This window comes from Penicillium cosmopolitanum (assembly GCF_028827165.1).
Source record: "Penicillium cosmopolitanum strain IBT 29677 chromosome Unknown utg000006l:49.0-5199605.0:1.0-5204138.0, whole genome shotgun sequence".
In the NCBI taxonomy this organism is placed as follows: Eukaryota; Fungi; Ascomycota; class Eurotiomycetes; order Eurotiales; family Aspergillaceae; genus Penicillium; species Penicillium cosmopolitanum.
Genome location: NW_026622676.1, coordinates 4,283,870 through 4,306,461, shown reverse-complemented (window position 1 = coordinate 4,306,461; position 22,592 = coordinate 4,283,870). Strand labels below are relative to the sequence as shown.

Here is a 22,592-nt window from a genome sequence, read left to right as displayed (position 1 = left end):
GCCCCAGAGAAAATTTGCCCGGGTAAGAAATCTCGAGTCCCAGAATAACATAAGTTACTCTATGGATTGATGTTTCCAAAACTACGCGGCAAAACTTTTCAATTGAACTAATAACAAATTTTCTCGATGAATTTATATCATGTTGAGATAATGCTCATGACCGCGATAAAGGAATTTGACAAGGGTTACACGAGGTAGAAGATGACCTTATAGCGCTCGAATAACTCGGAACTCTTGAAAGGTCATCAGAAAGCTGACTTATGCAGAGGTAGATATATAGTCACTTTGTGAAGTCGTATTAACAAGTTCGTTACCAGCCGGATCGAATTGTTCCAAGCGATGATCCAATATATGGTCACTATATTTCGGAAGCCATGTAGTCATCAATCTCTCGTTTGTAAGCACCGAGGTATTTGCATTGTAAATTCCGATTCCAGGTGGGAAGCAGATAATGATAGGGAACGAAAAATATACCTGTTGCTGTCAGACTGGTGAATAACTCTTGGCTCACAATGTTTACAATGCGCACCTTGAACTTGTTACCCTCATAGTCAGTGGTAAAAGCTTCAACCTCGAGAGTATGATTGTCATTTATGATGATTGTCTGTGCACTTTGTAGGCATTGAAATGAAGCTTCTGGTACGATCAGCGCATGAGAGAGATCGTACCAACCATCATTACTCGGCATGAGATCTTGTTCTGGAACCTCGAGTTTCTCGTTATAGATCGCTCGGGTTCAAGATCTGGTGGAAGAGGAGATGCGAGAATCATGGGTTTCGACAATATTGAACATGATATTGTTCATTTGAGAACCATTCGCTAATGAAAGCATTTGAATATTGACGTTTATCCTTCTTCCAAAGTCGACAATTGGATTTTTTTATTTCGATTCTGCACAGAAATAGTTCGTTAAAAGCTTTCTCAGCCACCTATCATTTGGAAATATAAGCAAATATTATAAAACAATGATTGTACGTGGCAGACTTACCTGAGTCGCGTGTAATGGATGATTGTTTGGTATCTCACGACAGACTGTGAGGTATTGGTTGACGTATTTTCTCTCCTTCTTGGTGTCGCAAATACATGATTGTAACCCATACTCAATGAAACAGTCCTCTGGGCCAATAAGAGACTCTGGTAGCCACTGTGGAAGTGTGATATCAAACTCGAAACTCGTAGTTGCCAGCGGCAAGCATTCCTGATCCAGAGCCATTGAGCGAATGTAGGGAAGTCCAATTTTGACGTTAAAAAAGCATTTCCTTCCAAGGAAACTTGCCGTGTTGTCGAGGAGTATGAGAATATTTCGAATGCCAGCTGTCAATGATTCAGATGAGCATAAATTTCCAAAGAGGGGTAGTAAATTGCTACTTTATGAAATACCTGCCGTCAAGACGCTTCTTGAATTCTTGAAATTCGGCAGGCTCACTCAGACAGAGTATCACCCTACGCTTCAAGCGACCATATTTCTCGGAGCCATTATTTGGCGGGAGCAAGAGCTTATCATTATCCAATCTGAGCCATTGTTAGGTTGGATCAGAGATCTTGATGCTCCTAGAAAATACCGAATTTGAAAGAGAATAGGATTGAGAGTCGGCTGCACTCCGCGGCCTTTTAGCCATGTCACCATGGTCAGACTCGGACGCAAGTTCAAGTTGCTTGTGAGGAGTGCGTACGTTGAGCGTGAGACTTTCTGCTGAAGCAGCTTAAGGCAATATATTCAAAGGTTCTAAAGGGAAGGGAATGGATAAACCGATACCCACCTTTTTCTGTTCATCTGAAAACCACGAGCCGGGCCCAATTTAGAGCCTTATGGATACAGAAGAACTCGTTAATGATCATACTAGTAGTGACTGTTTCCTGGTTTTTCATTGGTAGTTGTTCCCGACCGAGACCCCATTGATCGCGGAATCGGCCCGGTTAGAAGAGCTCAGCTCGACTTCTCTTTCGAGTGAACCCACGTATAAGCAATCTGGCCGTACCACACCATGCACTAAAGGCTGGGATCCATTTGATTGGTGAAAGTTTTTAAACTAGTTAGGTGAGCTCCCATAGAATCGGTGATTGTTCGAGTTGATGGAGTGGTGCTCCAATTCCTTTGCCCTTTTGGAGTGTTGCCTGTGTGAGAGGTGACGAGGGCAATCTCCAAGATTTTCGGTGTAAATATAATGTGTGGTAACCTCAACAATCATTCTCTCCCTATGCTTTGGAGACTGTCGACGACCAGCAGGACCTCGGCTATGGGGGCGTACTGTAGTGGCATCTCATATCTACATCTAGTTCTTTGGATCGGCTTTTTGATAGATTATGCCATTTTAGAACAATTCCTAATAGCAAGGGTTTAATAAAGATGACTTATAACCCCAAAAATTACTCACTTGACATGTGACCTCCACTTCGATACTGAGTCTCATCGCCGAGGCTGTTGCTTTGTTTGAAGATATGAGGATGGACATATTTTCACTTCAATAAAGGCTCTGGTGCCGTCGTAATTCGGAATTTTGAGAAACTTATCTATCTCAACAATCCAATACTACTTTTGTCCGGGTAACTCGATATTGGTCCATGAGTTGAAAATTCTATATTATTCTAGTGCTTCTAAAGTTCATCCTGCTCCCTCTTTTTCAAGCTTTGTTTTCTTCGCGCTTCCAGAAAACACCTATGTCTGACGATTTGAGAAAAGCTTCTTCAATCTGTGGAAAACTTCGACCTTTTGTTTCATGCATGTAGAAAATGCTGACAATGACAGTTATCACGCAGCATCCGCCAAACAAAAAGTAAGCTCCAAAGCTGCTCTTCGCAAGTAAAATGGGTGTAGTCAAAGCCACGGTAAAGTTGAATACCCAATTGCTCGAATGAGCCAGGGTTGTAGCCGATGCTCTTGTTCGTTGAGGCTGGATCTCTGCGGCATAAACCTTGGCAGTGATACCCCATGTCGCAGAGTAAAGGGCTGCGAAGAGATAGATCGATACAATTACAATCCAGCGACCAACACCGGTGTTTTTGTGAACAGCACCCTCTGCGTAAAGCCCTCCCATTAAGAACATTAGAATCCCCATTCCGATACCGCCAAAGATTATACTCTTTCGTCGGCCCCACTTGTCGGCATAAAGTAAACCGGGGATGGTCACAGCGAAAATAACAAGAGCCGAAACACCAGAAGCCAAGAAACTTGCTTCTGAAGAGGCAAGTCCAGCGTTTTGAAAAAGTTGCGGGGCATACTAACGTTCAGAGTAGCAGTTAGCTATGATAAGTTCATGAGTTCAAAAAGTTTTATATGTAATCAACGTACGTAAAGGATGCCATCAATACCACTCATCTGTTGCATGCCCATCAAAAACACCGCAAGGGCCGTACGGCCCCGAACATCTTCGGAAAATATATCCAAAAGCTTGTCAATGGTTCCACCATTTCCAATTTTCTTCAATCCAGGATAAATCTCCCCCGAGTCCGTCTCTGCTTGGGTTTCAACCTTTTCCCGGTCTGAACGTGCGACGCCCAACCTGTCCCAAGTGAGTTCCGCTTGAGCAGAACGACCCTGGAAGCCAAGCCACTGAGGCGACTCCGGCAGAAAACACAGAGAAAGCAAAGAAAACAACACTGAAAGGGCTGAAAGAAGGACCCATGGAAGGCGCCACGACAAGCTTGACCGAATACTGGAGCATATGTAGCTAACAAAGTATCCCAGAACCAATCCGAGGGTACAGGCTAGCTGGGGACCAGTTGTCAGAGCTCCTCTTTTCTGGATTGGAGAGATTTCACAGATAAAGACGACAAGATTTCCAAGAAAAAGGCCCTCTCCAATACCTTCGATAACGCGGCCAATGATGAACATAGCGAGCGAAGTAGACCCCGCTTCGATAGCAGCTCCGGCACCGAAAATCAGAGTCCCAATAGAGATACTCTTTGGCCGACCGACATGATCTGCAACATAACCGGCGAACAAAGACGAGAGAGCTGCCGGGATCAAAATGCAGGACACGATAAGACCATGTATCGTAGAGCTTTGGGTGCCCCCGAATGCGGCTTTGAAGAAATCCATCTCGGTCACAGGACCGATAGTACCGGTGTCCATTCCGAAAAGTAGGCCATTGGCTGAGCATAGGATACAGCTCAGCAGATAGTTTGGGGGGATCCTGAACCAAATTTTTATCCCAGCCATCATAGCTAATTAGACTTGGGTTATACAGGCGGCGATCTTCGGGTTGCTGTTGGTGTCGGACACAATAAAAAAGGCTCTCTAAGGAGCTTGGAAGGAGGTTTGGAATTAAAGAGAAATGATAAAAGGATCTTGTGCCAACCCATCTGTAAATCGAAAGCCCGCCGAATTTTAGCGAGTTTGCAGAAAATTTCTTCTATCCAGTTGGCATGCATTTCCACCGTGCTGTTGCTCGACACTTGACGCATCTGAGCTAACGACCCAATTTAATTCGACCGTTGACGCGAATTCGAATGGTTCAGATTGGACTGCCACATTCCCAGCAGAAGATAGAGAGCTATTCAACATATCCACACCTTCTGAATCCAGCCTAGAATCTCATTGATCAGTCTCTGGTTGGCCTTCAGCAACATGCGGCACACCGGCCGCGGATGGAGAAAAGCTCGGTGGACGGGCCGGCCGTTCGTGATCCGAAAGATGTCGGCCCGAGTGGGAAAAGAAGCCGACGCTTGAGTCCGAGCCAAGAGAGGTAATATGACTTGCCTCTCCAACCTGGAGCATATCATGGATTTTATGTTGTTTGTCTTGAAATTGGGTGATATTCAAGCCCATGGGTCCAAAAGGGTTTGCGTGGTCATTATCAGCCTTACCAAGTGACCGACATCCTCTCGCATCTTTGAGTCTTTTTATAAGAGGGAAATCATGAGTCTGGGCTGCGAGCAAAGCATATGATTCTTTCGGATTTATTTGTCTGCCAAGGATTATCAGAAATGGTAGCTACTTCTCGATATACTACGCCTCAACACTCACCTTAACTGTTGGATCGAAACGTGGGCTATCCATTTGCGACCAGAGTAGGCCGTTTCTTATGTATATATCAACAAAACAAGTAGGCATGCCAGGATGTGGAGCTATTTGGACACGACTGTGGGATCAATAGTGCACGATCGGCGATCGGCGTAGACCAATGCTAGCTTCTGTCTCGCGTTTCCAATCGTACAGCAATAATGAGTTATCGATAAAATGAGAAGGCGAGAATCTGGATATCCAATCTGAAATAGGCTCAGTTTTCCTCTTTCTTTAGCCAGAAAATTGCTCCCATTATGATCAGCCTTGGTAACTGGAATTTATGAAGATCCTATCTTACGCCATCGGCTTGCCGTGAAATGACCTCTCGGTTCGGAATAGTTTCCGTATTAGGCTCATTCTATTAAGAGAATTTCGACGAGCAAAACGACTAAGGGATTGCTCGTGGCTAACAATTAATTTCTTTTCGTTAACCGAGCGCAGATATGCTCCACTATTAAGCATTTAATGACCGTTAATTATTTTTATTAAGGAAAAAAATCATCGGCTGCGTATATTGCTAGTTGCTGTCACAATGTACGTAGTGAGCAGTGGGTGAGCCAACCACAGTGCGATGGAAAGCACGGGAATTATCCGGAAATTGAGTAAAGTAAGTACTAGTATGTCTTCGGATATCTCGATGGTCAAAGGGAGACAGAAGGGCGAGGAGTAGGGGATGGGAAGATCATCAACAATGGAAAGAAGGAAGAAGGAACAAAGATGTCGGTGGTATTGCTTTACAGGTTCTATTTCCCTTTCGTCTATCATTGTAGGACGGCTGAAGTACATGACTGCACGTCAGATATTGACTCTGAATGATGTTCATATCTCGTCGGAGACATCGTTTAATTATCCCAAAAAGACTCATCTCAAGCCAATTCGGTGATCGAAATCTATCTGGCGGTATAACCACCATCTACAGGCAGACAGACTCCTGTTACCCAGTTCGCATCGTCGCTCGCCAAGACAACAGCCATCTTTGCAATATCATCAGGGAATCCAGGGCCCTTCAAAGGGTGTCGGCGGTTAAGATCGTCCCAAGGGGTACAATTGCTGGTAGTTTCCCTGAATATGGCAGTTTGGGTGTCTAGCGTATGTTAGTACATATGTCTAGAAAGAGGCTAGTATGGGAATAAACAGGGGCAGCTCACATCCAGGGCAGAGTGCATTAGAATGAATATTGTGCGGAGCATAGTCCAAGGCAATCTGTCTTGTGAGTTGACTCACGGCGCCCTTTGATGCACAGTATGAGGCTGTCAAGTATTGATGTCAGTCTTCAATTTGACGGGCTGATGGCAGACTTACTTACGGTTCTCGGGTCCCGCAATCATGCCCATAATTGAAGATATGTTGATAATCCATCCTCGATCACCAGATGAGTGTGGCTCCTGAGCTAGCATCTGTGCAAGTGCATATTTACAGCCAAGGAACACAGATTTAACATTCACTCGCATTGTTAAGTCCCATGTCGATTCATCGGTTAGATGTAGAACAGCTGGACTGCGCGCCTCTACGCTAATTCCCGCATTGTTGACAAGACTATTAAGAAGTGAGTTGAATTCAGGTGGATGGATGGCCGGAGAAGGTATTCTTACATATCGAGTCTTCCATACTCCCGAACTGTGGCCTGTACTAAGTTCTCCATTTGTGCTGCATCACCAACGTCGGTCTGGACAAAAATTGCCTTGCCTCCATTCTGGATAATCAAGGCATGTGTTGTGAATGCGGATTCCTCTCGAGAGCGTGGTGTTACTGTCAAGTCGGCACAAACCAATTTCGCACCCTCTTGGGCGTATCGTAGAGCGATGGCTCGGCCTAGACCAGAAGACGCGCCGGTCACAATGGCCACTTTATTTTGCAGGCGAAGTGATTGCACCATTTTAACTGGGTTTGGAGAAACAGAGATTCATGAAACTGTTGAAGCAATCATGACCTGACAACCAATCCATAAGTACTGTACTAAAAATGGTCCCAGGGGGTGGGGGTTTACTAAGCAGAAAACTATCTTGCTGAGTGATTCATATTCAAGTAATAAACTCGCGGGAGTTGAAGATGGGTGGGTGGGGATTGCAGAGATGGGAATTCATGCCGAGAGTTGCAAGGAAGTTTCGCCTCTGTGGAGTATCCGAACGAAGCTTCTGCTCCATGTGTTTTTAACGGGAAACCGAGCCGATGTGAGTGTTCTAATGATATATTTTGAAGTGGAGGTAGTTGGGTGGCGAAGTCTCGTCTTCTCGGGGACATTGCCATTCCTGGTGACCCGCCTCTCTTCCCCAGTAGCCAGCCACTCTCGAGGCAGAATCACCACCGAAGCCGCCAAATCATCGGTTAATCTTCTTGAAAATCGAGTGTAGAAAACTCTACGGCCCTGGTATCTACCTCACATTAGCCTTTATGGAAACTGGAAAGTATATTTCCCCTTTTTCTTTTTCTAATTAACTCACACCCGGGTCCAGCAGTGGAAGGCCGTTCATCGAAACAAGACAAAAATGCCGCCAGTTCTCTACGTTATTCGCCATGCTCAAGGTGAACACAATGTAAATGTACTTACTTGCGTCTGAATACCCTATGCGTTCGTTCAATATCAGTATTTCTGACATCATTCTAGGACTCGCATCATCTTCGAGACGCCTTGCTTACCGAAGCTGGCAAAGCGCAGTGCAAAGATCTCCAGGAACATTTCCTATTTATGCAAGATGTTCAAGCCCTGATTGCCTCTCCTCTCAGACGCGCTATACAGACCGCCGCTTTTACATTCGCGCCGGAATTAGAAAAGCGCCAATTGCCTATTATCTTAGCCCCCGACGCGCAAGAAATCAGTTTTTTGCCCTGTGACCTTGGTCACGATGCCGATGTTATCAAAATGCAGGCACCGGATTTAATTGCCAAGGCTGTACCTTCATACAATGTCCTGAACTTGGATACGACCCTCGTCGATGAGTCGTGGAACTCAAAAGTGAGCCATATCTTGCAAAAGTCTTTCGGTTATCCTTTTCTAACCCCTGGAATTGGATTCATAGAAAGGAATACAAGCGCCCAACCTAAATGCCGTTCGAAGTAGAGCTGCTAGACTACGCAACTGGATCTATAATCGTCCGGAAAAGTATCTCGCACTTGTCTCTCATGGCGGCTTTTTGCATTACCTCATGGAAGATTGGACTGGTTATGAGGAAGCAAGAGGTATGACAGCACATTAATTAGATCTCCAGTACTATAGCGTAGCTGACTCTGAGCCACCTTACAGGGACTGGGTTTAAAAATTGTGAACACCGAAAACTAGTGTTCACAGAAGATTCTAGCAGTGAAAATTCGCATCTGCAGGAATATGGAAGTATGTTGGGGAAGCAAGAAAGACCCGCTCGTCTTTATTCCCCTGGGTTTGATGAGCTAGAACAAGTCAGAAGTGGGTCCGCTAAAATGGAGCAATCTATGCAAAAGGTATAGGTTAGACTAGAGTCACTTGTAGTCAAAGGAAAGTGAATTAGTTATCCTAATATCATCATATGATACAGACTCACAAATCTCGGAGTGGATCGAACATTCGGCCTTGTGCAATTTGCACTGATTTTGGTGATAAGAAAAGAAAATCAGTCTCCTTGCTAGCTATAGTGCTCCTCGAGTTTAAGTGGTAGGCGAGAATAAGACAGGAGAGACATCTGCGCTATATAAGCTTAGAACCACATTTGTTGTAAATGCTACGATATGAGTTGTTGTATTTCATCTAGCCTAGGAGCTCTTGCGATTTTTTTCGACCTCCTGTTTTTTAAAATTTCATAGCGACTTGATTATTCTATCCCAACAACTATCTCAACGCCAATTCTGCTGTTAGAATACAACTTCCTGACCACTTCACTTGACCACTCTACGATCCTTTAAATGCGGTTCAAAAGGGTTTTACGGCCAATCATCCGATATTGGCTGAGCGGTATTTACTCAAGCCCTAGTACCAAATACCTTGTCATACCCAACAAGTGTCACTCGGTATTTTGCCTTCCCGTTGAAGACTTTCTCGACTGCAGCTTTGCATCCGTCCTCACTAATATCGATTGTTTCAACCCAACTGCAATTGTCAGCTCTGAAATACCCGGCATAATCAAACATGAAAGATGAAACTGACCTCTTAATGTTGAGTTTTGCAGCTAGCTGGAGCATCGCCTGAACTTCCTCTCTGCTTCCAATGTGACTAGCAGAGATTGAACAGCCGTTGCCCATCATATCCTGCGTTCGCAAGGGTGGGAACGCCTTGTCAGAGATTCCAACAGTATGGAAGTTGCCGTTAATAGTCAGGATGCTGAAATAAGCGGAAATGTCGAAGCGATCTGTTGCGTCGGTTGTGTTGAGGATGAAGTCAAAGGTATTCTTGAAAGGCACGTTCCAGTCCTTCCCCTTTGTGCTGATAAAACCCTTGGCACCGAGAGCCTTTGCATCCGCCTCTTTGCCCGGCGAATGCGAAATAGCATAGACATCAGCTCCCATAGCCGCCGCAAACAGAATACCGAAATGGCCGAGGCCGCCACTGTTTGAAACATTAGTAAATCATTCTCTTCTTCATTTGATGCTAGGTTAGAATCACTCACATTCCAACCACTCCAACGGTTTTTCCGGGTCCTATCTTAGCACGCGACAGAGGGCTGTAGGACGTGATACCGGCACAAAGCATAGGCGCTGCAATGCTTGACTCAATGCTGTCTGGAATTGAGAAGACAAAGTATTCATGGGCACGAATGTGACTGGAGTATCCGCCATACGCCATTGAATTGTCAGGGTAGTAGCAGTTGTAGGTGTCTTGAAGATAATAATGAGAAATGGACCCTAGATTATTTTTTGTCAATGGGGCAATGACTTACCAACTTGGTGAGGGCAATAATTCTCATTACCCGACTTGCACACTTTGCATTTGAGGCAGGCGTAAACCTGTGCACCGACACCAACACGATCACCAATTTTGACAGTGGTGGCCTTCTGGCCAAGGGCAACTACTTTTCCGACTACCTCATGTCCTACACATACAGGTAATTTGGCTTGGCCCCAGCCCCCTGTAAGAGTGTGCACATCACTTCCACACACACCGCAAGCTTCAATAGCAATTTCAACATCCCACTCATCAAGAGGCTTGGGCTTGAACTAAACAATTGTTAACGACCATTTATTTTTCTGAATAAAAATTTGGAAGATACGATGATAATATACCTCTTCTTTCCGAAAGTCGCTCCATTTCTCGTGTGAGTTAACCATAAACCCATCAAAAGTATCAGGATAAACCATGTTGATATGGAATGAATTGATATAGTAATCTTTAGTGTTTGCAAAACGGATTGTGGTTAGCTGTCTCTGGGTCGAACTGGAATTTATGTATGCGTCCTATCTTGAACCTGTTCAAGTTCCCGAATGGCCAGCTGAGCCGACTCGGAGGCGAAGCTTCGGGAATATTGCCCAATATGGAACAAAAAGAAACTAAATTCTCCTTGAGGGTAAGTTCTTTCTGATCAGGCCGCGGCTCGTCTTGTGTATCGTATTTCGCCCAGATGACATACGGGTACATACACACCCCTTTCTGGCAGGAGGTAAAGACGGAGTGGGTGGGCCATCCGACATCATACCTTGAGGTGATCATATCGGAAATTTAGCCCGAATTAGAAAATGCGTACGCAAAGGAATTCAGGATGGAATTAGTATCAATACAGCCAACCATCCATTCCGGATAAGTTGGAATCGAATGAATTGCTTCGGCCTATTTTCCGAATCAGGAAGACTGTTGCAGAGCTTATGATGCAGTTCGATTGATCAATATTCACCTATTATGGTATAACATTCCAACCCAGGATCATAAAAGGCCGCTTCTTCCTCAGCATCCTACGAGTTTATGCATTCAATTCTTCGATCATTGCCACCAGCAACATGTCTATCGATACTGATGTGCTGATCATTGGAGCAGGCCCATCCGGTCTAGGTATGGCTGTTCAACTTGTCCGCAACTTTGGGACACGGAACTTCGAAATCATAGAGAAGACCACCGATATTGGTGGGACATGGTTTTTGAACTCGTACCCCGGATGCGGGTGTGATGTTAGCTACTTGACCCCGAATCCTATTTTTGATCCTCTTGATTGACTCAATTTCTCTTAGGTCCCCTCTCACTTTTATTCATATTCATTTGCACCCAATCCTTACTGGTCGCGAAAATTCGCATTGCAACCAGAAATCCATCAATATTTTGACTCTGTCGCTAAGCAATACGACATTCGTCCTCATGTTCGTTTCCATTCCGCTGTTAAACAGGCTGAATATGAGCCTGAAACGGCGACTTGGAGAGTGGTGATTGAGGACGAGAGAACAGGACGACAATTTCAAAAGCGTGCCAGATTCCTTGTTTCAGGCGTCGGAGCTCTATCAGTTCCCAAAACTTGTGATATTCCTGGCTCCGAGAAATTTACGGGTCGTCTTTTTCATTCAGCACGGTGGGATCACAGCTTTGACTACAAGGACAAAGAGGTCGTGTGTATCGGTATGTTCAACCTGTAAGGTTCTAATGGGCAAAGGGGGCAAAGGGTTTCAGCAAAGGGTTTTTGGGGCTAACTAGCATTAGGAAATGGCTGTAGTGCTACCCAATTTGTACCCGCAATGAATACTGGGCCGAACCAAGTCAAGAAGATCACTCAATTTTCCCGTCAGGCTCATTGGCTTTCTGAAAGACCCAACCCTGAATACTCCCACGCATTCAAGTTCTTAATGCGCTGGATTCCTGGTGCTCAACTTCTGTACAGAACATTTCTCTTTGCAATGGCTGAGAAAGACTTTTCGGGCTTTAGAACGGAACAGGGAGAAGCTTTACGCAACAATTGGACATCCATAACGGCGAATTATATCAGGGAAAAATGCCCCGCTAAATACCGCGACTTTTTGGTGCCGAAGAGTATCATCGGATGTAAACGCAGGGTTATGGATACGGACTATCTCGCCTGCCTTCACCAGGAAAATGTTGAGCTTGTCCACAACGATCCCATTGACCATATAACCGAGAGGGGAATCACAACCAAATCGGGCCGAGAGATCTATGCTGATGCAATTGTTCTCGCAAATGGATTTGAGACTCAGAAACCGCTCTTCCCAATGGAAATTCGCGGGCAAAGTGGACAAACAATCGCTGATCACGTAAGTGCATATTTTAACCCCGATTGGGAATCAATATTAATGAGTGGGCAGTGGCAAGAATTTGCAGATGGCTCACCAGAGGCGTACTTCGGTACCTGTCTATCGGGGTTCCCAAACTTTTTCGTCCTGATGGGTCCAAACACCCTTTCTGGACACCTCTCGGTAATCTACACGACGGAATGTCAGATTAATTTCATTATTCGAGTCATTCGACCGATCTTGATGGGGAAAAATCGTTCTTTGCTCCCATCGCTGTTTGGATCCGAGGATCCCCAATCTGTCGCTGTTACCCCATTTGCGGAGCGGAATGATGTGGCCATGGTCGATGACAAGGCGAAACGGCTGGTCTGGGCTTCTGGCTGCAGCTCATGGTTCATTGACTCCAACACCGGGCGAAATACTATCATGTTTCCGGATTGGCAGTTCAAGTTTCATCTCCGCAGCATCTTTATACCGTGGAAAGATCTTGTGTACAAGAAAGCTCCCAAGGGGCCTCCTAAGGAGATAAAAGTGGGCGCTCTTATCCCCGTCCCATTCGCTTCTGCGGGAATACTGGCTATCGGGACCTTATTCGCAGCATCGTATCTTGGGGGTCTTTATTTTCCATCCAAGGTGTCTGGGTTGTCACAACACCTATTCTAGCATATATTACTAGAGAGGTGACTGAAAACGATGCCACCTTCATGCAAAGAGCTTTGAGCCGCATTCCGGCGACAAAAATAGATCATCATGACAAGTGCCTTCTCCAAATTCTGTACAATATGGCTAAAGAAGGAATAACTAGTAGACCGACCAGTGAGGACTGGAGCCATGCTCATCCCGCTCCACGTGATTGCCTTGTTTCCCTTTTTCCCATTCATCTTTGAGCTTGGCAATATGAAACTTAGTTGTCCAGCCAATATCTCGTTCAATTTCAAATAGTAATTCCATGATAGCATTCTGTTCGCCTTCGTCCTGGAAAACCTGGCCGGCAACAAAGAGTGCTTGAACAGAATTGACCCGAAATGAATCTGTCGTTGAATTCGCCAGACTTATGCCGCATATCTCGCGTGCATGATGGATTACCTTTTCCAAGGCATGTCGATATGATCTCAGTCGTGCTGACACTGTTGATCTAAGAGCTGTTGACTCTTGCGGTTCATTCGCCAGTAGCAATATTTTCGCTTGATGATAGCTCTGTATCGTCGCCGCAGCAAGTGGCAAGTCAAACCAGATCTGCTCGAAGGTATTGAAACTCTGCGTCAACTCGAGTCCAGGAATAATAGGGCCAAGCTTTTGTGTTCGACCGCTCGGGAAGAAAGATGGGGGAAGCGAGTCATGCCACTTTTCAAGGTCCGCCATTAGAAGATTCCATCTTTGCAATAAATGTTGCTGTGTCAGTCCAATAGTTAGACGTTGGTCTGGTGGCAGTTTATTGTCCTCAGCAGATAAAGCATCCCCCGCAGTCAGATGATTTGTAATTTTGCCGAGGATCCATGTAAGTTCATTGCTTTTCTTATCCTCTTCAAATCCCAATCCCGATAGATTTTGACTTTCTAGGACATTCAATGGACTATAAGGTAAAATATCACCATTGCAGTCGGTAGCAAGGCCCGCATTCTGCCAAAGATGCATATCTGTTAGGTTCAAGCGAGTCTGAGATTCGCTTATGACTAGACACTGATCAGCAAGTGACTTTGTTTAAATTGAAACAATTTAGACCCACATGCGCATAACAGATCCTGCCTTGCAAGGCTCCAGAAGATCGGTCCCTTGACAGCTGTCTGCGGTATAACAATGGCAGGGTGCTGATTGTCTGAAACAAACAGGGGCAATGCACTTAAATGCGTTCTCCATGCTCTACCGGGTGCGCCCATTAATTCAAAAGTGCAAAGAATCGCGACAGCTGCGAGCATCTCTTCCTTGTCGGTGGGATTATCCAAGTATGATCCCAAGGTCACAATATTTTTCAGGGAATTGAGAGCTTGGTCATAATACATCGCTGAATAATACTTCCACGTTTCTTCATTGCCCCAGACATGTGCAGATGTACGACTTGTGGGAGTTCGAAAATTTTCATCATCGTCAATGTTTGCGTGTTGAGAAAGATGCCGCAGGTGCTTAGCAGACAGGGCACAAATGGCAGACCTCAAAAGTGGCTTTGACGTTGCGAAAACGGGTACCTTTGAGGAGAAGTATGCCGTGGTGTCAAAAAGATCCATCCTTGAGGTCGTTTAGCAGATATCGTCTAAGGTGAGGTTTGTCCATAAATACCATTGGCCAGGTCCTGTTTTGAAATGCCGCAAGAGATGAGATGCAACAACTTTCTCGGATCCAAGAATATCGCCCTGGGGGCGAGGGCAGAAGATGGAACCTTCTTCCGCCGCTGAGTCGTTCAGTGCGATATAGGCAGGATGTATTTCGAATGAAGCATGAGGTAGTCTCGCGGGCGTCGCATTGTCTCTGAGCACGTCGGTTCCAGCAGCAGTCGCCGGGCTATTATGTAAACTACTCGATTCTCCATTGGAGATCGCCTGTTCACTTGGTAAAAGTCTTGGCGATTCCGTATTTGTCAGATCTTCGTGAACAAACGTGACTATAAGATATAAGTGAGTGAGTGAAAATTGATACTCGAAGAAGATACGCACGGTCACTTGGAACTTCTACCCAGGTGGTGTTATCTCTGGGTTCAGAATGCCGCCTTTGCCTCTTGCTGCTCCTGTACTTGCGCTTTTGAGCGGAGGGACCAACCTCTTGGCTACGAAAAATAGATAGGCTCCCGTAGGTACAATCACGAGAGGCTTTTGAGCAGTTTCCGCACTCTGGTTTAGACTCGTCGAATTTCAACTTCCGTCGCTTGCAAGTCAAGCTACGATAGTGATGTTAGAATTTGTGGTAGGAGAAGGAATGTTAATCGACACACCAGCCGGAATAAGATCGCATGCCCAGTAGGAGTATGGTTGAAAGGACTGTGGCTTATTGTCGGGATAGTCTGAGGAAAAGGCAGTCGCGGTGAGATCGCAGTGCAAAACACTTAAGGGTGGCGTTACACTTCTCCCTTCATCACGTGATCCTTCACGTCGAGTAATGTTCTCAGTCAACAGCATTCATATAGGCCCGTAGATGCTTTTTTTTAGAGATACAGGGAATATTTTCATTGGATAATGTCTCATGAGGCTCGTCTCAAGGACCTATACAAAAGCCAACGCTCGCCTTCGGCCACCACTGGCGCATGGGTTGGCATTTTACAGTACACCCACAGTCACCTGGTATTTTACCGGGTAATTGCAAGTTTATATGACCTTGTATATCACTTGTTTGACTTTCAGTGACAATTTTATGCTTTTTCGTTATCGATAGAAGTCTTTCATCTTAAAGCTAAAGATAACATGTTAACTGTCGTCATTTAAACTAGTTTCATATTTTCTGCGCATCAAACTGAAGTTTCCGATCACCCGATGGTCTAGAAAAATCGGTGTCAAGTTCGAATAGGTTCTTGATTCACACATTTTCTCTGTAGAAATGGAGTCTTGTCGTGGACATGGCGTGTTGAATACATACATCTCTGTAGCTTCGTACCGAGGGAGTAACCCAGCCGACCATGTAAGTACTAAAAAGGAAATGTACCCGATCCAATCAGGTACGCCGGAGCGCTCCCCACATTATATCGAGTCAGTCCCTACCTGGCCTGCCCAATGCGTCAAAATCGAGAACCAGCACTTGGCTCGCTAAATCTCTGGCCTTTGATCTCTGTAAGAAATAGTATACTAAGACAGACTAGACTTATTATTCCTAGGAGCTCACAGACTTCAGCCAGTATTTTATAGGATAATGAGGTAAGCTGCTCAGTGTTCTTACTCCTAGAAGGTAGTATTACCACGTAATTTTGCAGATGTTTGTAATGCGTAACTTGTTTTGATAGAGTATTTAAGCGTTCTAAAAATAGAGAGAAACTTTTGTGAGGGTATGTAGCGTGCTGTGTTTTATTGGGGTGCTTGAGTCAGACCGCTGGCTCTCATATAAGTAATACTCAGAGAGCAAACCAGAGTGATCAGAGAGCAAACCAGAACAGTCACGTGATGATCACTGATCCGCTCAGCGTGCTCAGAGACGTGCTCAGATCTACTCAGTGGGCAAAAGCAGCGCTCACTGAACACCAAAACAGAAAGGGAAAGCAAAGACTTTGCATAGGAAATCCGTTACGTAGGTAGGCAGAGCCGACTAGGGTCGTACTAGTATTCCAAGGTTATTTAATTTAATTTGTGAAATTTTGGTGAGTACTAGTAAAATAGGAAATATCCGCAGATCAATTCGATAGCGCTTATATACAACGAATGCAATGGTCCCAAACACCCACGGATCGATCACTATCATCATGGACCCGTTGCTTTTGTTCTTCCTTCTTCCGTTGGTTAACACATGATCAAGAGAAAAATAAAATAGTAACATGAAACTTGAACAATCTACTCCTCCTGCAGAGACTTGACGTAGGCCGCTGCCCGCGCCTTGGTCTCCTCCACCATCTTCTCGTCCCCGCCCTCCGCCACAAGCTTCTCCTCAAATGCGAGCCACTTCTTGAACAGGAACTTGGCCTGCTTGGGCTTCAACTTCTTGCTAGCATCCACGCTGACAGAGCCCTTCTTGTGCGAAAGGCCGAGCACGCGCTCGAACAGACGGCGCACCTGCTCCGCATCGCCGTTCTTGATCTCCAAATCCAGTAGGACGTTCCACAGGTCCATGCGCTTGGGGAATGAAGAGAGAAGGCCCTCAAAGACTGTGCGACCCCGCTCAATGTCACCATTGGCGGAGCGGAATTCCAGTTGTCCGAACTTGGAGGTCGTCTCAATGTGGGTGTGCGTCGGGAGAGACTGCAGCGCACGGGAAAGAAGTCCGCGACCGCGGTCGGCGTTGGCCAGAGTGTCAAACAGGAAGCTGGCGTAGTTCAAGAAGAAGGATGGGGATTGGTTCGAGATCTTCTTCTTCATAGCAGTTCGGAAAAGGTCATCCGCTTTCTGTAGTCAAATAGTTAGGGAAAAAAAACCTTCCACGGAGAAAATAGAAGATAAGGTTGGAATATAACATACCTCGTTCTTGCCGGAACTGATATAAATGCTTGCCATCTTGTCATAAATGACTTGCGGTTCCTGGTACTGGCACGCACGGTTGAACACTTCCTCAAGGGTATCGTCGTTGCCGTAGGTGTTCTCCAAGTTCAGCAAGGCGATCCAAATGTTCAGCTTCTCAGAGTCCTGGTTCATGGAAATGGTGCGCAGAGCGCGCTCAGCGACAGTGCGGGCCTTATCAACTTCGCCCAGCTCCAGCTGGAACGCCATGTATTGCAGCCACAGCAGCGATGAGTCGGGCTCACCCATAAGAAGACGCTCGTAGTCGGCAACGGTTTGAGGTCCGTTAGCATCAAGCTCGCCAGTGCGGTCAACCTGGATCTCGGGCTTGCGGCTCTTCTTCTTTTTCTTCTTGGAGTCCTCATCATCGCTGTCCACCTCGGCGGCCGCATCCTTGGCCTGGACATTGCCACTCCAGTCGAAGCCACCGGTACCAAGACCGCCAACCTTGGAAGGCTTGGTGGACTCATCCTCGTCATCACTGTCCTCTTCTTCTTCCTCTTCCTCCTCGTCGCTACCTTCCTCAACATCGACGCCTCCCATAGAGACATCATCATCGTCACTGTCGCCCTCCAGCTCAACGCCACCAATACCCTCACTGAGCTCCTCATCCTCGCTCTCATCTTGCTCATCCTGGAAGTGAGAAGCCTTGAGAGAGAAGGAGATCTTCTTTGAGGCTTGATCGATCTTGATGATCTTGGCCTTGACAGCATCGCCTTCATCGTAAAGTTTGCGAGCATCCTCGATGCGCTTATCGGCCATCTCGCTGCGGTGGCAAAGACCACTGACGTTGGCCGACTTGTCAATGACAATGAAGGCACCGAACTCCTCAACCTTGCGGATCTTACCAGTCACAATCTCACCAACCTTAAGGTCCTGCAGCTTGACGGGGGCCTTGTAGTTGGGGTCAAGGATGGAGTCCTTCAGACTGATCTGCAACTTGTTCTGAGCCGCATCAACCATGGTGACTCGGCCCTTGACGAGCTGGTCCTGCTGGAAAGAATCCTTCCACTCCTTGAGATATGAGTCGGACAGGTCGGAAACACGGACGTATGCAGTCACATCGTGGCCGACAGTCACGAATAGGCCAGCGTCGGCAACGCGCTTGACGAAACCGCGGACGACATCGTTGGGCTTGATATCCTTGAGGGAAGTGATCTCACGGTCCTGCACAGGCAGCGAGGAGCTCAGAACCTTAGAGGGCCGGAGAGACAGGTGAATCTTCTTGTTGGCCTTATCAACAGCGACAACGTAGGCACGGAGAACCTCGTTCTTGCGATACAGAGTTGGGTTGGCCTTTGAGTAGTCATCAGCCATGTCGATAAGGTTGACTGCTGCGACGAGGGCCTCGCCGAGCTGCATGATGATCTGCTTTTCGGTGATCTTGGTGACACGGCCGGGAAGGATCATGCCAGGAGCGACATCGCCGAACGAGAGCTTATCGAAGCCTTGCTTAGCAGACAGATCCAGGTGACCCTTGTCGGCATTGACCGCAGTGACCTGGACCTTCAAGGCAGATCCAATGGGGAAGTTCTTTTCCACGTCGGTAAGAAGAGACAGATCATCCGAAGCATCCATGAAGCGCAGACGACCGCGCACGCTGGGAGACAGGTTAACCCAGATGCAGTCGTCGGCGATGTTGTTGACGAAACCCATCCAAGACGATCCGATCTGGACCTGCTCGATGTTCAACGGGGCGGGGTTTGCAGCCTTGAGGAAGCTAGGCTTCAGAGACAGCTCGTACACGGGGTACTTGCCGCTGCGGTGGGAAATGGGCAGGAACTTGTGGCTGCGGGCATCGTGGATACCGAGGATTCTAGCAGAGATGACCTGCTTGGCCTTGAAGAACCGCAGGGGCTGCTTTCGGTCCTTGAGGTCTTCCCACTTATCGAAGATCTCAGACACGTCAATTCGTCCTTGGATGTTATCCGCCAGCTGCACATTGACTTGGGTGGACTTGATAGAAACAACCTTGCACTGGACAATGCGGCCGAATGTGAAGTCAGACATGGTCTTGATATTCTCATCAACGGCGTTGGCAACGGGATCATCGGTCTGCTTAAGAGTCTTCTCCTTCTTCTCCTTGGGACCGGTGGTCTCGGAGTCCTTCTGGCTCAGGATGAAGCGCTGCAAGTCCACATCAACTGAGTTGACTGTGACCGAAATGACCTGTCCCTTGGACACGCCGAACTGAGGCTGAGACAGGTTTGCCTCTTCGATAAGACGCTTGGGAAGGAGACCAGTGAGGCCACCGAGGAACTCAACGAACAAACCATCGGGGGTGATGTTACGGATGAAGCCAGTAACAGCGCTGGCCTCTTGCACATCCTCGAACTTAGTGGGAATAGACTTCTGCTTCACAGCCTTCTTCAAAATGGCGCGGCTGGAAACTCGGATGAGACGATGCGCACGTTGGATGTCGAGAACCAAGAGGTCGTTCAGCTTTTGGCCGACACGGATCTTGCTGAGAGTGGAGTTTTGCTTGGATGAGGATCCATCAATGATGTGCTGGACATCGAGACGGGCCACCAGGCCGGACTCGTCCAGCTTGAGAAGAAGGTCATCGTTAGACTTCTCGAATACAGTTCCGCTGACAAGCAGCCCAGGGTGCATGTCCTCGAAGGCCTTGCGATACTTCTCAGTGAATGTCGAGGGATCCTTGCAAGAAACAGCAAGTCTGCCCTGAGAAGCGTCGACGCTCAAAGCGTGGACATTGACGACCTGTCCGAGGCGGAAATGCTGGGCCGGGTCCTTGATATAAGCCTCGCTCATCTCAGACACAGGAAGGAAGCCGCGAACATCGCCGTAGAACTGAACAACAGCGCCGTGGCTCTGCAGACTGACGATAGTTCCAGGAGACTGGGCACCTCCCACAATACCCTTGTAGTCTTTCCAGACTGCGGACTCGCTGTTCAGCAAGCTCTTCTTCAGGGTCAAGCGGATCTGACGCTTCTCCAGGTTGACGGACAGGATCCGAGCAGAAATCTTCAGTCCCTCGCGGAACTTCTTCTCGGGGAACTGGAGCTTGGAATCGGCAAAGTGCATAGATGGGACAAGACCAGTGATGCCATCTGCCAGGCTAACAATCAAGCCATCCATACCAGTAGCTCCAATCAGGAGCTTCTCGACCTTACCCTTGACGATAGCACCGACCGTGACATCCTCAAGGCGGATAAACGGCTGCTCGATCACAGATTGCTCGTAGGAGAGGAGATAGAGATTATCGATCTTGTTGTATCCGACAATACGGGCTTCGTGGGTAGATCCAACCTTGAAGGGGCCGGAATCATCTGAGATAGACTCAACCTTGCCATCTGACAGCCTTGAGATATGCACGAAACCAATTTTCTTGGTCTCGCCCATCTCCACGTAGACACCCATACCAGGGTCAACCTTCACTACCGTGGTCTCTGGAATAATGGCAGAGATGGCAGGGGCATCTTGCGAAGAGCCAGGTCCGTGAGTATCAGTAGAGAGTTTAAGAACGTGGTCCAACAAGGAGAAGCCAATCTTGAAAGGTTCGGCGGAGGGGAAAGTTGAGACAATGCGACCCTTGATCTTGGCGCCGATCTTGAATTTGCGCTCCAAGTCGAGTTTTCCATCAGTCACACCAGATTGGACTAGGTCGACGGTGGTGTCAAGCATGCCCATGATCTTTCCGATCATGCCATTAGCAGTAACCTCGGTCAAGAGAATCTCTGCAGCAACACCGGGGAGATAAGAGTTGATAGTAGGAGCGGCGGCGAGGAAGTGTGACTTCTTAAGAGAGTGTTCAAGGTTGGCTGAAAGCTTGATGACATTACCACTGGCATTTTGGCCGGTAACAAGACACAGGAATACTGAGCCCTCCTTGATGTTGGAGTATGTAACGTGGGAGTCAATCTCCTTGGAGGACATGAAACCACGTACGTCTGAGCCCTCAATGCCGAGATCCATCACTAAACCATGGTCTTCGACACTGATAACGGAGGCTTGAACAGCGGTCTCCTTCACCAAATCGGACTTGGAGAGTCCGGAGTTGGCCTGCCTTGGGTCAATCGACAATTCGATGTGCTTCTTGTTGCGACTGCCAGCCTCGGTGGCTTCGGCACCAGTGGAAACGACGTATGCTCGCAGGTATTGACCGATATAGAAATGGTCCTTGAGATCGAAGGAGATTTCCTCCGAGTCATCATCATCATCATCATCCTCTTCGTTCAGCATCTTCTCAATCCGATCTTCAAGTCCCTTGGACACAGAGGTGAGAGGCACATAGCCGACAAGGTTGTTGGGCAGGGAGAGGCCGATATCGTGGGCGTTGATGCTTGAGACTTGACCAAGAATCATGGAACCGGGGACAATGCGCTATAAAAGTTTTAGCCAGGTGCTTCGTGGAGCATGTTTCAATCTACCATACCTTATAGGTGAGAGGCTCAATGCGAACACCTTCCTTCTCTTCCGATTTCTTTTCCTTATCTCCAGACTTCTTTCCCTTGGTCTTCTTCTTGCGGGACTTCTTGCTTGGCGCAGCATCGGCGTCTTCCATGTCGACATCCTCGTCCTCGTCGTCGTCGTTATCATCGAATTCGCGAGTTGGCTTTTTGGGGCCCTTCTGTTCGAATAGAACATCCTTGTGGGCTTGAATCTGAATTTGCTTGCGCTCCAGCGGGGTCAGAACGCTGCCACCACCACGAGGGAATGATGGCTCGTCGTCACGGAGAACAGAAAGCTCCGAAGCTTTCGGGGCCGCGGTGGTATCCTTGGGCTTCTGCTCATTCTTGCGATCTTCAGCTCCGACCTTGGCGCGCTTTTGCGGCTGACGGGTAGCCGTTTCTTCGGGGGCATTCCCCTTGCGCTTAATTGGCGCCATTGTTGGTAGTAAAACCGTAGAGAGCACGGTTGAAATCTAGAATTCCCGAACAAAAAAAAATCAGTCCGATACTGGCAGAATTATTCACCGCCTGGTCTATTTAGACTTGACCGCCTTTGTTGGAGGTTAGTCATCATTGTTTACCTGCAATTGAACTACAAGGAATACGCAGGAGCCAGAATTTACTACTTGGGTAGTAGTCATTTATCTGGGTCTTGAATGAGATCTTAGAAGACATTTAGTGTGGTTAAATAGTACCTGGATTATTTCCAACCTGGTTGGGGTAGTTTTGGATCTCTTCGATGGAGTGATGTATATATCGGTCTCTACCAGGAGTAGTATAGACTCTGATCCAACATGAAAGGTTGTCAACCAAGGTTGGAAGAGAGCCCTGGAGCTCACACATTGAATTTCTAAAATTGTGATACCAACCTTGGAAGGGTATTATTGATTTAGCAAGGTTACTCATGAGAATTTATTTCCATTT

At 47.0% G+C, this 22,592-nt stretch overlaps 8 protein-coding genes across 8 annotated transcripts; 2 read left to right on the top strand and 6 right to left on the bottom strand.

The window, feature by feature from the left end:
* Positions 1 to 358: 358 nt before the first annotated feature.
* On the bottom strand, positions 359 to 1,213 carry N7509_006140 (uncharacterized protein; the record flags this gene model as incomplete). Its single annotated transcript, XM_056630777.1, has 2 exons — positions 359 to 604; positions 989 to 1,213. 2 exons carry the CDS (start codon positions 1,211 to 1,213, stop codon positions 359 to 361), a joined length of 471 nt encoding a protein of 156 aa, XP_056490079.1.
* A 1,408-nt stretch (positions 1,214 to 2,621) lies between these two features.
* On the bottom strand, positions 2,622 to 4,159 carry N7509_006139 (general substrate transporter; the record flags this gene model as incomplete). Its single annotated transcript, XM_056630776.1, has 2 exons — positions 2,622 to 3,218; positions 3,290 to 4,159. The coding sequence occupies 2 exons, from the start codon at positions 4,157 to 4,159 to the stop codon at positions 2,622 to 2,624; spliced, it is 1,467 nt and encodes a 488-aa protein (XP_056490078.1).
* A 1,736-nt stretch (positions 4,160 to 5,895) lies between these two features.
* Positions 5,896 to 6,881, bottom strand: N7509_006138 (SDR family NAD(P)-dependent oxidoreductase; the record flags this gene model as incomplete). Its single annotated transcript, XM_056630775.1, has 4 exons — positions 5,896 to 6,089; positions 6,154 to 6,255; positions 6,312 to 6,541; positions 6,598 to 6,881. The coding sequence occupies 4 exons, from the start codon at positions 6,879 to 6,881 to the stop codon at positions 5,896 to 5,898; spliced, it is 810 nt and encodes a 269-aa protein (XP_056490077.1).
* Positions 6,882 to 7,491: 610 nt separating this feature from the next.
* On the top strand, positions 7,492 to 8,199 carry N7509_006137 (phosphoglycerate mutase family protein-like protein; the record flags this gene model as incomplete). The annotated part of the gene is made up of 3 exons (XM_056630774.1): positions 7,492 to 7,539; positions 7,611 to 7,958; positions 8,023 to 8,199. 3 exons carry the CDS (start codon positions 7,492 to 7,494, stop codon positions 8,197 to 8,199), a joined length of 573 nt encoding a protein of 190 aa, XP_056490076.1.
* Positions 8,200 to 8,935: 736 nt separating this feature from the next.
* Positions 8,936 to 10,267, bottom strand: N7509_006136 (NAD(P)-dependent alcohol dehydrogenase; the record flags this gene model as incomplete). Its single annotated transcript, XM_056630773.1, has 4 exons — positions 8,936 to 9,518; positions 9,580 to 9,787; positions 9,850 to 10,126; positions 10,193 to 10,267. 4 exons carry the CDS (start codon positions 10,265 to 10,267, stop codon positions 8,936 to 8,938), a joined length of 1,143 nt encoding a protein of 380 aa, XP_056490075.1.
* Positions 10,268 to 10,900: 633 nt separating this feature from the next.
* Positions 10,901 to 12,796, top strand: N7509_006135 (flavin-containing monooxygenase; the record flags this gene model as incomplete). The annotated part of the gene is made up of 4 exons (XM_056630772.1): positions 10,901 to 11,068; positions 11,129 to 11,507; positions 11,589 to 12,154; positions 12,206 to 12,796. 4 exons carry the CDS (start codon positions 10,901 to 10,903, stop codon positions 12,794 to 12,796), a joined length of 1,704 nt encoding a protein of 567 aa, XP_056490074.1.
* A 138-nt stretch (positions 12,797 to 12,934) lies between these two features.
* Positions 12,935 to 15,076, bottom strand: N7509_006134 (uncharacterized protein; the record flags this gene model as incomplete). The annotated part of the gene is made up of 7 exons (XM_056630771.1): positions 12,935 to 13,806; positions 13,860 to 13,949; positions 13,998 to 14,356; positions 14,408 to 14,729; positions 14,782 to 14,891; positions 14,955 to 15,002; positions 15,057 to 15,076. 7 exons carry the CDS (start codon positions 15,074 to 15,076, stop codon positions 12,935 to 12,937), a joined length of 1,821 nt encoding a protein of 606 aa, XP_056490073.1.
* Positions 15,077 to 16,596: 1,520 nt separating this feature from the next.
* N7509_006133 (putative rRNA biogenesis protein RRP5) lies at positions 16,597 to 22,105 on the bottom strand (the record flags this gene model as incomplete). The annotated part of the gene is made up of 3 exons (XM_056630770.1): positions 16,597 to 17,145; positions 17,218 to 21,600; positions 21,653 to 22,105. 3 exons carry the CDS (start codon positions 22,103 to 22,105, stop codon positions 16,597 to 16,599), a joined length of 5,385 nt encoding a protein of 1,794 aa, XP_056490072.1.
* Positions 22,106 to 22,592: the final 487 nt, after the last annotated feature.